General features: G+C 44.5%; 1 protein-coding gene across 5 annotated transcripts in view; it reads left to right on the plus strand.

Moving 5' to 3' along the window:
• The window catches only part of clip2 (CAP-GLY domain containing linker protein 2), a 166,467-nt gene extending 150,270 nt beyond the window's left edge, over positions 1-16,197 (plus strand). For all 5 annotated transcript variants that reach the window (XM_073053695.1, XM_073053694.1, XM_073053696.1 and 2 more), the window contains 2 exons: positions 2,913-3,021; positions 10,765-16,197. In XM_073053695.1, coding sequence (XP_072909796.1) covers positions 2,913-3,021; positions 10,765-10,776 — 121 coding nt within the window. In that variant the 3' untranslated portion in view covers positions 10,777-16,197. The remainder of the gene's footprint in view (positions 1-2,912; positions 3,022-10,764) is intronic.
• Positions 16,198-16,818: the final 621 nt, after the last annotated feature.

The raw sequence follows: 16,818 nt of genomic DNA on the forward strand, positions 1-16,818 counted from the left end.
CAAGGCAGACCAGTGGAGCAGGAGGGTTGGCAATGCTAGGCTCTCCCTATGGGCATCAGTTGACCAATTTCAATAGGACAGAAGGAGTTTAAACTTCTGTCCGCTCCACCATCACCTCCCTGACTCCATAGGTCAAACCCAAGTCTGAGAGGTCAGGGAGAGTCAACACCCTCCCAAAACTAAAAATATTATCTGGAACTCTCAGAGCTATTGACCTGTTAGGAGCGTCGTTTGGATTGGAAACAAAGTCGGTAGAGCGGTGAAGCTGGCCTTTATTAGTTGAGGCATCAAGTTCAGGAGTCAGGAAAATATATTGCAGCTATGATGATTGTTCTATTAAGCTGGGGGGATATATGGGAGGTAGGGTTGAAGGGTCGGCACAACATTGTGGGCGGAAGGGCCTGTACTGTGCTGTACTATTCTATGTTCTATAAAACTCTAGTTAGGCTGCATCTAGAGTATTACTTTCCAGTTCTGGCCACCCCATTCTAGGAAGGTGCAGAAGAGTTTTACCAGGATACCTCCTGGATTATAAGCAGGTGCAGTAAGGAGAAGTTGGACAAACTCGGGTGGTTTCTCCAGAGCGCTGGAAGCTGAAGGGACACCTGATAGAAGTTTACAAAATTATGAGATGCATAGATAAAGTAGACAGCCGGTACCTTTTTCCCCAGATTAAGGGCGGCACGGTAGCATAGTGGTTAGCACAACGCCTTACAGTACCCAAGAACCTGGGTTCATTTCCTGTCGCTGCCTGTAAGGAGTTTGCACGTTCTCTCTGTGACTGCGTGGGTTTGCTCCAGGTGCTCCGGGTCCTCCCACAGTCCAAAGTCGTACCAATTGGGAGGTTAATCAATTACCAATTGATTAGTCGTACCAATTGGAAGGTTAAAGGTTAATTGTAAAGTGTTCCGTGATTAGGCTAGGATTTAATCGGGAGAATTGCCGGGCAGTGCACCTCGAAGGTCCAGAAGGACCCTATTCCGTGCTGTATCTCAATCAATCAGCAAGTAAATAAATAGATAAATAAATAAATGTACGTTTTGATGTTAGAGGGCATGCATTTAAGATGAGATGGGAGGGTTCAAAGGAGGTGTCCAGGGCAGGTTTCCTTCACGCAGAGAATGGTGGGTGCCGGAAATGATGTGGCAGGGATAGTGATGGAGGCAGATTACAATCGAGGCATTTAATATGTATAACTAGAGGTATACGGTCTATGGGCAGGGATAAGGAAATAGTTGTCTTTAGGGTAATTAGTTCTGCACAATATCATGGACCGAAGAGCCTGTTCCTCCACTGTTGTATGTTCTATAAAAATAATATTGAGTGTATTTCAACTCTAATCACTTTGTTTATTAATGGGATTAATATTTCAGTCTCTCTTCCTTCTTAGAATCTGAAATGGAAGCCTAGTCTCCCAAAAGAAAATTAGTCTACTAGCCCTTAGAATGAAGTTCCGTAATTAGCCTCAGATGAAATAGATTAAATGAGAAGTAAAAATAGGCAGATGCTGAAAATCTGAAATAAAAGCAGGAAGGTTTAGATTTAGCAGGTCAGGCAGCATCAGTGGAAAGAGAGACACAGTAAACGTTTCAGTTCAAAGACCATTCAGTGGAGCTTCTGTTCCTGTAATTGCTCACTACTTGAAAAACCCATTATCCCAATTCCTGGTAAAGGTGCCCTCATTTACCCCTATGATGAAGTTTCACAGTGGACAATAGTAAGCAGAAGAGGTGCTACAACTGTCCGGTCACCCCCTCCCACACCTCTGATCAGGGTCCCAAATAATGCTTCCAGAAGGGACAACACTTCACCTGCAGGTCTGTTGATGCTGTCTACTGTACCCTGTGCTCCTGATGTGACCTGTACATCAGGGAGACCCGACGTAAATTGGGAGACCACTTTTCAGCAAGTTCACTCCATCAGTAACAAGCAGGATATTCTGGTGGCCCACCATTTTAACTCCAATCCCTATTTCCATTCTGACTTGTCAGTCCATGGCTTCTCCTACTGATAAAATGAGACCACTCTCAGATTGGAGAAATAGTGCCTCATATTCCACCTGAATAGCCTCCAACTTGATGGTACGAACATTGATTTCTCTAACATACGGTAATTTCTCCCCCTCCCCTTTCTTCTTATTCCATTCCCCACTCTGGCTTCCCTCTTACCTCTCCTCATCTGCCTATCGTCTCCCCCTGGTGCCCTCCTCTTTTCCTTTCTCCCAAGGTCCACTCTCCTATCAGATTTCTCCTTCTTCAGCCCTGTAACTTTGCCACCTATCCTATACCAGCTTCTTTCTTCATCTTCCCTCCCCCACCTCCCTTCCCCCCTCACCTGGCTTCACCTATCCCTTTCTAGCTTGTACACCTTACCCCCCCCCCCCCATTTTCTTAATCTGGCTTCTTCCCCCTTCCATTCCAGTCATGATGAAGGGTCTCAGCCCAAAATATTTATTCATTTCCATAGATGCTGCCTGACCTACTGAGTTCCTCCAGAATTCTGTGTGCGTTGTGCTGATAATAGGTCTATATGGTATTTATAAAATAGCCCAGAAACTTCCTTATTAAAGTAGTTATAAGAGCACCTACCTTCTTGGTTCCATATGTGTGGTGAACTACATATACCTGTCTGGACAAGCCCCCCTCCCCCACTGACTGCTCCTCTGGCTCCTCCCACAGACCCCTGTATAAAGGCGATTGGAGGCACTGCTCCTCCCTCAGTCTCCAGGATGTTGTGTGATGGTCTCTTGCTGCTGACTGCTCTCTTCCAGCTAATAATAGCCTATCTCGCCTCACATCTCCGAGAGTTATTGATGGTGCATCAATATGTCAAAGATGTAGAAAGATTTAAACCAAAGGACTTTGTGTTCAGAGTGAATCATTGAAGTGCTTTTTCTATGTCTCTCCATACAGAGAAGAGATGAGTGTTTGTGCTTCCCCTGAATCGCTTCAGATGAAAGTGTCCGGAGATTCTCCTGGCAGACAATCCCCGTCAGCCGATCGGAATGAAACTACAGAAAAGGTCAGGGATCCGCCACACAAATTGTCTTGTTCTGGCTAAAAGAAATGGAGAAATGGGTAAAAAAAAATCAAGGCTACTTTGCCAGGGGTAGTAAAAGAACCTGCAACAGTAGCAACAGTTATTGGTAAAATTGAGTTACAGTATCACTGGTTTGCTTTGTAGACATTCTGTACATGGAATAATGTAACGTTTCAGTCCAAGTTCACGCCTTTTTATCAAATAGACTAGGTTACCGTAATGTGCTTTTTACAAAGCAATTTATTAACAAGCGTCAACTTACACAGAACTAGACTTTTAACCAAAACTGGAGTGAGGGAATGTATCACCCCCGTACTAGACTCTCTGCATTAGCTTCCTGTATCTTTTAGAATTCATTTTAAAGTTCTCTTACTTGTTTTTAAAGCTCTTAATGGTCTGGAACCGGAGTACATCACAGAATCGTTTTTGTTTTATAATCCTGCCCTAGCTCTCGGGTCTTCTTCTGCCAGTCTCTTGAATTTAAAACATCTCCCTCAAAAGACATCAGATATCAAAAGATCTTCTGGCAGGTCATCTTTTTTGAACTACGTTCCTAAACTGTGGAATTTGATACCTAAAACAATGAGGGATGCAGACACAGCTGACACTTGTAAACACCACTATAAACTATTTATTTAGCCTTGCTTGTAATTAACATCATTTTGTCTTCTATTCTCATGTTTATTTTTAAATTTAAATTTTATTTTCATGTTTGTACTTTTATCCCATTGTAAAGCACACTGATTCGCATCATCTGTATGAAAAGTGCTCTATAAAGAAGATTATTTTATGACCATTATTAGGTTTTCCACTGCAATCTGTTGAGCCATTGTGTTTAATTTCCCCATTTCCTAACTTGAGTAAATTTGAAGCTAACTCCTTTGCAGTCGGATCGCCTGTCTGATGCTCTTGCATATTGGTTTCCAAGGGTAATCGTTTAACATTCCCCCAAATATCTGCTGTTTGCATACAGGATTTCAATACATTTGCTTTAGTGCCTTGTGAGTTACGATAATGAAGGTCTCGTATGGTTACAGGTGGTGAAAATCTCAAAGCAGCAGTGAAGTAATACCTCCCATTATTATACCTAAGACTTTGCAATTTTTGATCTAATGTTTCAACGGCAGCTTTGTGAGCCATTATACGTTCATCCTGAACATTACGTGAGTTTATAATCCTTTAGGATATTTTCCTTTACAGTTCCTGACTAATGTTGCATGTTGGAGACTCCGTATTTGTCAGACTTAATAGAACATAGAATATGGAAATCTCCAGCACATTACAGGCCCTTCTTCCTGATGGAAGATAGATAGTAAGACATTCTGTAGGAGCAGAACTAGGCCATTCAGCCCATTGAGTCTGCTTCACCATTCCCTCATGGCTGATTTATTAACCCTCTCAATTCCATTCTCCTACCTCCTCATCGTAACCTTTGACACCCTTACTAATCAGGAAACTATCAGCCTCTGCTTTAAGTATACCCAGTGAGTTGGCCACCAGAGACATCTGTGGCAATGAATTCCACAGATTCACCACCCTCTGGTTAATTCCTTCTCACCTCTGTTCTAAAAGGATGTCCTTCTAACCTGAGACTGTGCCCTTTGGTCAAATGTTTTTTTTTAAAGTCAAATGTGCAGTCCCAACCACCCCCCACCCCCCATGAAAAGTGCTGACGCAATGCCTGATGATGTCACAGCCAAGGCAGCCATGTCTTTATTTGTCTTTGAAGTTCTCGATGCACAGGATGGACCGGACTGCCGATTCAGAGAAGGCAAGAGGACGGCGTCTGTGCTTCATGATAAACTCTTTGTGCTGCTCCGACGCAGCAGTCTTGTCGCACTCTTGCTCCCCCAGCCTGGAGCACCTAATGATTAAGTGTAGACCTTTCTACTTACCAAGAGAGTTCTCCTTCATGATCCTGGCCAAAGTTTACATACCACCAAAGACCAATATCAAGTAGGCACTTGAGGTGCTCCGTGCCACCAGCAATAAATAGAAATCAGCCTACCCCGACCCCGTTCAAATCATTGTTGGGGACTTCAGTCAAGCTTATTTGATTAAATCTGTGCTCAGTTATCATCAACTTATCACCAGGGGTCCCAACACATTCAAACACTGCTATATTAAGATTAGGAATGCCTTCGGGAGATCTGATCGTCCTCCGCCTGCATACAGACAGAGGCTCAAGAGCAAGGCATAAGGACAACCAAGAGGTGGTCCTGGGAGCCAGAGGAGCATCTACGGGATCGCTTCCAGTCAGTAGACTGGGCGGTGTTCAAGGACTCATCAGAGGATCGGAACGAATACACCACGGCTGTGATGGACTTTACATAAACTGCTATAGACAAGGGTGTCCTCACAAAATCATTCAGTGTCTACAGAAGGTTTGGATGAACCATGAGATCAGAAATCTGCTGTGGGAGATCAGTGACATTCAGGTCAAATACAAAATGTCCAGGTGCAATCTCCAGAATTCCAGACCAGGAATAAATTATCGATGCTGAGAAGCCTCTTCGCAAGGACTGGTGTTCCAGAACACTTAGTCAGTGACAATGGACCACAGTCTGTTGTGGAACAATTTCAGTCATTCCTGAAAATGAATGGAATAAGATATATTACATCTGCACCGTACCACCCAGCTATAAGTGGCTTGGTGGAAAATTTGTCCAAAGTCTGAAGAATGCACTGCGAGCAATGTCAGCAGGACACACTACACTGACACTGAATTAGAAGCTCACCAACGTCCTCCTTGCAGATCGCAGTACAGCACACTCCCAGGTCCTGGATTGTCCCTTGTGTTCATGCTTGGATCTCCTCAAACCCAGTCTCAGGAGTACACAGGACAAACAGCTGAGACAAATCGAAGGTTCCTTAAACAAGAGGGCTCAATGTTTCACTCCTAGACAAGCAGTCCTGGTGAGGGTGTACAGAGGTGATCAAATGTGGTACTTGGAAAGATTAAGGACAGAACTGGACCGCTGTCCTACATAGTGGAGATTGCGTCATATATCAAATAGAGACAACAAATTGATCAGTTGAGGAGAGCGTTGTCAACTGTTAGAGAAGAACGGTGACCAGAGTTGTCAGAACCTGAGATTGTTTCACTTCTATAAGTCTCAGCGGCCAAGCAGAGTGATATTCCTTGTCAGAAAAGAGGTTATCCCACAACAGTAAAAAAGCCTCCAAAGTGATTAAATCTTTAGGCCTGAATGGGACAGTTTAAAATTTACGATGCTGTGGATGCCTGCAGAGTAGTTGTATTCTATAGTATACTGTGTATATAATTGAGATGCATTCTATATTGAGTTTATAGCTAAGCGGGGAGGAGTGTTGTGTATTTAATATTTAAGTAATATTTGAGTAATATTATAAATATATTGTTTGATTAAGCTTTCTTGTTCATTTAAATAATATTACAGGTTATGTGTAAACATATATGAATTGCATATGTTATGACACTACCACATGATACGAATGTGTCTCGCTTAAATTAAAAATGAATCTTAAGATATAAATATATAGCCCCGATGAAGATAGCAGAGTTTGTCATTGAAACATCAGGTATTATGTACCCAGCTGGAAGCCCATGAAGAGTTTATTTGAAACCGAGGTATGTTACTCCCAGCTCCGTGTTTTTGCCTTCAATTAGTTTAAAGTTTTGGAGTTACAAAACAATACAATCATCCCCTCAAAGCTAATTAATAAGCTCCAAGACATGGGCCTCAAAACCTCCTTGTGCAAGTGGATCCTTCATGGTTAAAATTAACATCTGCCTGAGCAAGGACCTGGACCTGCTGCAGTTTGCTTCCGGCTATGATAAGTCTGGAGCAGATGCAATCTCACTGGCTCTCCACTTGGCCTTGGACCACCTGGAGAACAGCAGCACCTACATTAAGCTGCTGGGTATCGATTACAGCTCAGCATTCAACGCCAGAATCCCCTCAGTACAAATCAACAAGCTGAACTTGTATACCCGTCTGCCACTGGATTCTTCACTTATTAATCAGGAGATGGTAGTCAGTGTGGATTGGAAATAACACCTCCTCGATACAATTAATGCAGGAGCACCTCGGGGGTGCCTGCTTCGCCTGCTATCATGACTGTGCGGCAAGGCACAGTACAAACAGCGTCCATAGATTCTCCGGTGATAGGAATCTTGCTGGCAGCAATGCAGACAGTGATGATGGGTGTACAGGAGTGAGAGAGATCAGCTGGTTGAGCAGTATTGCTTAAACAACCTTGCACTCAACATCAGTAACTCTAGGGATTGATTGTGGACTTCAGGAAGGGGAGGTCCTCATCGAGGGACCGGCAGTGGAAAGGGAGAGCAGCTTCAAGTTCCTGGGTGTCACTGTCTCTGAAGATCTATCCTGGGCCCAGCATATTGATGGAATTATGAAGAAGGCATGACTGTGGCTGTACTTCATTAAGAGTTTGAGGAGATTTGGTATATCTTCAGAGGCTCCAGCAAATTTCTCCAGATGTACGGTGGAGAGCATTCTGATTCCATCATCAACGCCCAGGATCAGGAAAAGCCGCAGAGGGCTGTAGAGTCGGCCAGATCCATCACGGGCGCTACCCTCTCCACCATCAAGGACATCTTCAAAAGGCGATGCCTCAGGAAAGTGGCATCCATCATTAAGGACCCTCACAATCCAAGAAGGGACCTCATCTCGTTACTACCATCCAGGAGGAGGTACAGAGGCCTGAAGACACACACTAAACGTTGTAGAAACAGCTTCCTCCCTTCTGAACTGTCCATGAACACCTTGTCACTGTTTTTGTGCTACTTATTTTTTTATGTATTTCTTATTACAACTTATAATAATTTTGTTATGTATTACACTTCACTGCCGACTCAAAATAACAATTTTCATGACATCCACTCAGTGGTCACTTTGTCTATACATCTGCTCGTTAATGCAAATATCTACTCATATGGCAACTCAATGCGTAAGAACATACAGGCATGGTCAGGGGGTTCAGCTGTTGCTCAGACCAGACGTCAGAATGGGGAAGAAATGTGATCGTAGTGACTTTGGAATGGAAGGCAAAGTGATTGCCTGTTGAAGTGGGCTGCTGGGGCTTCACTGGGCAGTCCCTTCACAGAGCCCTCAGGGCATCGCTGCTGCAAGGAGGCAGAGGGGCATCAGCAGCATCACCTCAGGATGGCTCTGGATGAAGGGAAGAAGTCCATGGGGACCTGCAGCAGAAGCCACCTGAACACAAGTTGGGGCTTAATCAACCACGGCTGGGTCGTCTGTGATGCTGAAAGACCCGATGACCCCAGGTTACATCGCTGATGATGTGTTCAGAGCATCGTGAGATGTATTCTTCAAAAAATGACTGTGGAATGCCCGTTGGTGCCAGACAGGGTGGTTTGAGCATCTCAGAAACAACTGATGTCCTGGGATTTTCATGCACAATAGTTTCTAGAGTTTATAGAGGATGACGCAAAAAACAAAAAAAAACCATCCAGTGAGCAGTAGTTGTGTGGGCAAAATTGCCTTGTTAATGAGAGGAGGATGGTTCAAGCTGATAGAAAAGCAGCAGTAACTCAAACAACCATGCAGTACAATAGTGGTGGGCAAAGGAGCTTCTCTGAACTTACAACACGTCGAACCTTGACGTGGACGGACCTCAGCAGCAACAGACTACACCGGGTTCCATTCCTGTGGCCACTGAGTCTGATTCTGAAAGGCCTTGGAGCATTCTGGAAGTCATCTCAGATGCTCAGCAGTCTCTGGTGTGGCTGAGGAGGTAGGGCAGGAGAAGGGATTGTCCAGGTGTGAGTTTGCAAGAACTGGGTAATCAATCTAACATCCACACCTTTAAGGAGGCATTGCTCCCCCCCACCACCACCCCGGGTCACCGTGCTGATCACTGCAGCTCAATCACATGGTAGGTCACTACAGGACACTATGTGCAAAGCAATCACAATGAATCACAGTGGCTATACTTCATTAGGAGTTATCATTATAACCATCAGGGAGGAGGTTCAGGAGCCTGATGGCTCACAGTCAATACTTTTGGAACAGTCTCTTTCACTCTGCCATCAGATCTCTGAATGGTCCATGAACTCATGAATACTTCCTCTTTTGCATAATTTATTTATTTTTATTACAGCATCGTGAACTGTGCTGCTGCCACAGTGACAGTGAACCTGATTCCCATTCTGATATTAGAACGTCGTCAAAGACGGCTTTACAGAGCACCGTGAGGAAGGAAGCGGGGAGAGAGGAGAAGGTTTTGGGGTCCCTGAGCCTTGGCAGCTGAATATGGAGCAGTTAAAGTTGGGGATATGTGAGATCTGGCAACGTTGCAGGGCTGCAGAGGATTCCAGAGGTTGATTCTTGAGTTGTCATTGGATCTCCTTCAGGGAAAAGATACAGGAAGAGCGCTAGAGCAAACCAATGTAGACAGTAGTATGTAATCCTTGTATATGTGGTGTCCCTCTTCAAGTATCGCTTTACCACCAGGCACTTTGGCTGGCTGGAGTTTGTTGATTTCTGTCTGCACTACACTGAAAAAGCACTGTGGGCTGAGTGCCTGCAGTACCATTCACTACCACGGGATGGCAGGAGCAGTCTGTGCCAATGTGAAAGGAATCTTCAGCCTCATTGTAAAGGGCCGGTCAGTCTGTGCTCTGTGGTTCTGGAAGTGAGATGACATGGGAGTGGAGACTACAGAAGCTTCCTGCCACCCTTCGCTCACTCTGGGACATTCTCTCTTCACCCCGTATCCCCTGTGACCCCAATGGCAGGATCAGCACCTGAAACCTTTTCTCCTTTACTTGCCCCTGATCTAGGCTCCCTCTTCTTACAATGCGGTTTAATGAAATATCCTCTGGTAGGTGGAAAATAACTGAGAGAAGTGAAGACACTGATTACTGCAGAGTGAAGGGCAGAGAGAGAACAAAAAGGGGGGAGGGGGGACTAATTTTTCCCCCCTCCCCCTTTTTGTTCTCTCTCTGCCCTTCACTCTGCCTGTTCTCCATCTCCCTCTGGTGCTCCCCTCCCCCTTTCTTTCTCCCGAGGCCTCCCATCCCATGATCCTTTCCCTTCTCCAGCTCTGTATCACTTTTGCCAATCAACTTTCCAGCTCTTAGCTTCACCCCACCCCCTCCAGTCTTCCCTATCATTTCGCATTTCCCCCTCCCCCCACTACTTTCAAATCTCTTACTATCTTTTCTTTCAGTTAGTCCTGACGAAGGGTCTCGGCCCGAAACGTCGACAGTGCTTCTCCCTATAGATGCTGCCTGGCCTGCTGCGTTCCACCAGCATTTTGTGTGTGTTGCTTGAAAGAGGAATTAATTGACTGTAAGAGGAAATAAATTAGAGGGGAAATAAGGAGAAGGAAAATGGGATTCCTCTCAGGGAGCTAGCATGGACCCTAAGGGCCAAAAAGCCTCCTCTTCTTTCATTATATGGTAAGACAGGTGGCTGGAACCTTGCCCTCACCATCCACTCAAACTGGGGCATTCTTTCTTCCCCACATTACACCAAGGACAACCCACCTACCCCACACCCTTCCAGTGGTCACAAGCTCCCCAAAACAACCTCCTACCCAACCATGATCAACATTATGACTCGTTACTGAGAGACAGAGATGGATGTTGATTGATGACACTGAAGTAAATCACCTTCTCACCTGAACGTACAAGATTGAGAGGTCTTCCCAATGGGGTTCTTTCCTTAACTCTTTCTCCTTCTTGTTCTCCCGCAGGTCCAGCACTGACGCAGGAGGCGTGTGCCGATGGAACGACTCATTGTGCAGACAGCCAGCGGCTGCTCCATCTGGAAGCTCCCTGTGTTCTTTTACTGTTTTTACCCCAGTGATGGAGTCTGAAGCCCCTGTGTCCATCCTGTAACCACGGCAGGAGTGGAAAGGTGCCTCCAGAGCCAGGCAATTGCCAAAGGACAGTATCCATCCTAGAGCAGTCAACAGTCGCTTTTCTGCTGAAGTATAATGTTGCTCCATTGTCTTGTTTACTGACTGGTTTCCTTGTTGTTTTGCTCATAAGCAGAACTTGAGATTGACAGAAAATGGATCTCTTTTGCTAATGAGGCTAATACGTAGTGTTAATTAAGATGGCAATACCACATTGTGAAGACATTTGCCAGGCTGAGGCCCACAGTTTGTTGCCATGCATTGAGACGTAAATCCTGCCCTCAAGCTTCATCCCATGTTCTCGGATGTTGGAAGATTAATCGTCAAGTTGACTGGTGACAAAACCACTTGCTGATCATCTCTGAAAACTGTATTAAGCCCATTCTGATCTGCCATGTTGGAAATATCTCTCTGACTCCTGTTTCTATGAGGATTGTTTCACTGTGGGTATGACGTACAAACTCGAGTAATGAATGTTAGTTATTTATGTGGGAGCGGGGATCTGAGGCACTTTGTGGAGATGGTGTAGAGAGCTTCACTCTCCACGTAGATCATCACATGTGAGAACATCCCAGGGCTCTGCAACCATTATAGCACTTTGAAGTGAAACTGCTATGTCGAGGCAGCAAGGTCAACAGCGATGAGAAAAATAAGCAGATGATCCTGCTGTCGATCTTGGAAACCTCCTAACTTGAGGGCCCCATCTTCTGATCTTTTCATTGGTTATAAAATCTCCTGCTGAAGGCATGGACTCTAAGACCCCCAAACATTTCCATCCCTTTCCAGCGTTAACAAACTCCTTTAGACCCAGCATCAGTCCTAATAGCTCTATCAAGCAAAGTATGACTGAGGCAATCGTGTTCTTATTAGATTAACAGCAGTTGGTGCTGTCCACAAAGTACTTTGTTCTGAGGTCACGTTTAAATGGCCGACTGATAATCAAGAAAGATTTAGTGTTATCCTCTCCCCTCCCTCTTTCCCTGAAGCTGTTGGTCTTTATCAACGCAGCCTAATATCTATTAACTCAGCATCAACAACCACAACAATGAATCCCCACACTACCTGAACTGACCTTTGCAAGCTGACAAGTGTTTTTCCCTTTATTCAGTAGGTTAACCAAGAAATGCTTATGTAACAATTCCAATTGCAAGCCACCAGGTTATGTCATTTTACATACGAATCTAAAAAATGTAGTAGACATTAATTCAGTCAATAATGTTTCTCACAAGAAAACTGTCATGGTGCAATATATTAGCCATATTAACGGACAAGTTGACATTGCTTTCTGGAAATGTTCTGAAGTTTATTAGTGCAAAACTTACTTGTAGGGCTCTCCTAGTATCTTCCACCCCTGGGCCATGCAGACATTGCACTGAAGCAGGAAGCTGAAGCAACTGTGACCTGCTTGGGTGCTTTATCATCGGAGTTAGCCAGTTTCCACCCACTGTGAGAGTCAGACATCCAAAAACACACAGGCAAAAGAGACTGGAGGTGTGGAACAAAAATCTGAGCCCTAGAATAACTCTAAGGGTCAAAAAACATCTGTGGAGGCAAAAAAAAATGTGTGAGTCGGTGTTTTCGGATTGGTGCAGAGTCCCTAAAACTTGAATACGCCTTTTGCCTTCGTAGATGCCGCCTGACCTGCTGGGTTCTTCTAGAATTGTGTTTCTATCACAAAACTTGAATGTGTTTGACAGTTACATTGATGGAGGTCATTTGGAAAATGTTTGATGGTTGGGTTGAGTTGTTCTCCAGATTTGGCAATTTACTTGCAAACATTTCACCGCCATACGAGGAGAAATCACCAGTGCGCTGTTAGTTGTGGTGTGTCCTCTGTATACTTGGCCAGCTTCAATGAGTATCAGTAACCCCTTTGACCCAGTGGAGTCCCACCCTCTTCAAGTCGTGTTGACGCGTGGCCAAGTGGTTAAGGCATTCGTCTGGTTATCTGAAGGTCACTGATTCGAGCCTTGGCTGAGTCTCCGTGTGTGTCCTTGAGCAAGGCACTTAACCACACGTTGCTCTGCAACGACACCGGTGCCAAGCTGTATGGGTCCTAGTGCCCTTCCCTTGGACAACATCGGTAGCGTGGAGAGGGGAGACTTGCAGCATGGGCAACTGCCAGTCTTCCATTAAAAAAAAACCCTGCCCAGGCTTGCATCCTGGAAACCTTCCAAGGTGCAAATCCATGGTCTATTGAGACTAACCGAGGCCTACTACTGCTTCAAGAAAATTCTGAATCCATGCCGCGAATCTGCTTGGACCTAGCTACCACAGCACAGACAGGATACTGCATCTGAGAGTTCCAAGTCTGTTCTTCACTGGGTTCTCAAAGGGAAATAATGTCCAGGTGAAGGAAGTTCAATCTTCCTTTCAATAGCCATGGTTCATGGTTTTCAGATCCAGCTACCTTCTCTGAACCTTTTGCTGAAAAAGGGAACTTTGCCTTGAAGTCTTTATCTGGCCCTGACTTCTACCATTTCCTATGTGAAGGAGGACATCTGGATGTCGCTCCTGAATGTCCCAGCTCTGATTTTTGAAATGCTGGACCCCAGCAAAGAAAGTTAGGTTCTGCCCATCCTCGCAAGTCATTCAGTCTTCTCGAGAATCCTCCAAAACTGCAAATTCATGGTTATCTAGCTTAGTGCAAATGAAAGTATTATTTAAGCGCCAGTCTGGTCCTGAGTCCAATCGGAGTGCTAACTGTAAATTTGTCACAATTATTAAAACCTATTTAGTTACACTATATGAAATCTTATCCATTATTTAATTCCTGAATTTGGTTTCCCATCCACTTGCTGGAAAACTCTAACTCACAGTGAATGAGAAGTGTGTAGATTTAATTTAATAAGATAGATGTAAATTGACTTTTAAGGTGTAACCTTTGTTCTGTCTTTTCAACCAGAATGTTGAACTGTTAAATAAAGTGCACTCATCCCAGTAAACATTGGTGTATGTTACACTACCAAAGTAACTGACTGTGGGGAAAGAGCTGGCAAGGTCCTTGACATCCTGCACGCAATCTGTCCCACGTATGAGATTATAAGACACAGGTGCAAAATTAGGCCATTCAGCCCATTGAGTCTGTTCCAACATTCAGTCGTGGCTGATTATTTTCAACCCTATTCTACCAGCTTCTCCCCATAACCATTAAAAAGAATCAAGGACATGTCAACCTTAAACTCCCACCCCCCCCCCCCCCCCCAATGACTGGCCTGCACTACTCTCTGTGAAAAGGTATATTGACCTGAAATGCCAGTGGCTTCTCCCTCTCCCCAATTCCCACAGGAACTTGAGAGAACTCAACTATTCGACTTGTCAAGTCATTTGCACTTCAGACCAACTTTCACCCTAAACAGCCACCACTGCATTCTCCTGTGCCACGGATTGTACAGGTTGTAAAGTCACTGGAGCATCTGTGTCTGCCCCCCAGATTGAACCAAACTCAAACTGTTGATAATACTAATTAATAACTTGATAATAGTAGCATTATCTCATATTCAAATGCTGTTTCCCAATAAGCACTTATACAGTCAGTATTATCATTAAATGATATGTACACTCCATATAATATCAGAATATGCTGTTAGATAAAGAGGAATTTCTTTAGCCAGAGAGTGGAGAATCTTTGGAATTCATTGCCACGGATGGCTGTAGAGGCCAAGTCACTGGGCGTATTTAAAACTCAGATTGATACTTTCTTGCTAGGTGATGGTGTCAAAAGTTACTGGGAGAAGTAGGGAGGAGGCGGTAATAAATCAGCTGTGATGGAATGGCGGAGCAGACTCGATGGGCCAAATGGCCTAATTCTGCCGCTGTGTCTTATGGTCTTATAATGCAGCCTTGTAGATGTAATGATGCTTGCTTCCAGAGTAAGATGTACACTTGACGACCTGCTAAGAGGCTATGGATCAGGCTCAGGTTTGCTGATATGTTCCTTGACCTGTTCATTCCTCTTGGGGATTTGCAAAGAAACTTAACGTGATCAATATTAACTCCAAGGGTCAAGTTGACATACTATCTTGTTATTTAAAGAACGAACACACACACACACACACACACACACACACACACACACACACACACACACACACACACACACACACACACACACACACACACACACACACACACACACACACACACACACACACACACACACACACACACACACACACACACACACACACACTGTTAGCAGCTATGAACCAGTGAGTCACTTGTGCTTTGACCTAAGTGTAATCGTCCTTCTTTCGAAAGCAAAGCTCATTTTAAACAGAAGAGGGTGAGACACCCTTCACACCCCAACATTCTGTTAGATCTGTCCACACTTCACTTCTCTAACAGCAAAAGATGAATTAGACCAGACAACGAGCCCCTCGATCTCCAAGTAAGTCCTCCGTCTGCTCAGTTACTGAGAGAGACTGAGCTGGTAGCCTCACTCACCTCCAGTTCAACACTGCTGCTTCTCACCCCACCCTGTTCTGAGGCAATACCCTTCCCCATCCCTACCCCTACTATAACTGCTTAGCTGCAGCTAGGACCTAGGCCGATCAGGGGATAGAGGTAGAGGCTCCGTCCCTCCAATTTTACTTCTGTTCTCACAGAAGAGCAGGTGGGTGCTGACCGTGCACCGTACACAATCTATATAGCTGGTCTATATGCACTATTCATTCTGTGATGCTGAGATACATTGGGACACGTCATCAGTGATATAACCTGGGGTCATTGGGTGTTTCAGGTCTGTAATCTCCCCCCCCCCCCCCATACACATTTAAAATGGGCTTTTACAATGTGTTTGCCTTACTGAACAGTATAATGAAGCTTCCGCAGGAGATCACTGCTACCCATAATAAGTGACAGCAGTTAGCATTTGGTTCCTAGGTGAGTGTGTAGATAACCAAACCAGCCTCTTGCTTCTGCCTTATCACGTGGAGTACCTTTCATGAATCCATGTGCTGCAAGAATAAGTGGAGATTTGTGGTGCGGTGCGTTCTGGGAATATCCTTTAACGTGGTATGGTGAAGGTATAGAAATTTTCCTCTGTCAAATTTCCACAGAGCAGAAATGGAATAATCCCATCATACTCCAGCGCTTATGATACAGACTATAGTGGGACCGAACAGAATTCTCATTGTTGTTTTAATGTGTGGAGCTGGTTGTGAATATTTAACCTTTAACACTCAGTTATGGCTAATACAGTAAACTGCATGGAGATGTTCATGTGTTAACCTTGTTTTCAAAATAAAATGAATCCTGTTTTCCTTAGCTGCTTTAGTGTATTGATGTAACAAAAAGAGAATTCTGCTCCACCAAACCTGATGAAAATTGCGACTCAAATGTAATGTCACAAAAGGAGATTTGTTAGCGAGGGTTTTGGTGTGTAGGCACCTGAAATTCTTGGAAATCCGCTACTTCAGAGTTTTGGAAGTGAACTTCTGATAAAGCCACAAACAATGAGGTTCATCACTGCTGTATAATTTTCACCCTCATTTCACAGGGGCAGGTGCACTAGCCTGCGTTGGGATATTTTAATCACAGCCTGATGAAGTGTCGCGGCCTGGAATGTCGACTGCTGATTCCTCCCCAATGACACTTCCTAACCTGCCGAGTTCCTCCAGCATTTGTGTGTGTTGCTCTTATGCACACCGTAGGGAAGAGCCAGGTGTTGAGGACTTCCATAGTTTACATACAAGTATACGAGTCCGTCGTAGGAAAAGACCTCCCAGGCCGTTGAGCTTCCACCATGATTTACCATGATCATGGCTGATCTGATTGCATTCTGCCATGCCTGGTAATGTTAATCAGGAACCACCCACCCCTGTGCCCACCACTATTTGAGAAACGAAAGCCTTAGTCTATGAAAGATGGAATTATTGAACACTAATC

Source organism: Hemitrygon akajei, chromosome 8 (assembly GCF_048418815.1).
Source record: "Hemitrygon akajei chromosome 8, sHemAka1.3, whole genome shotgun sequence".
NCBI classification, from domain to species: Eukaryota; Metazoa; Chordata; class Chondrichthyes; order Myliobatiformes; family Dasyatidae; genus Hemitrygon; species Hemitrygon akajei.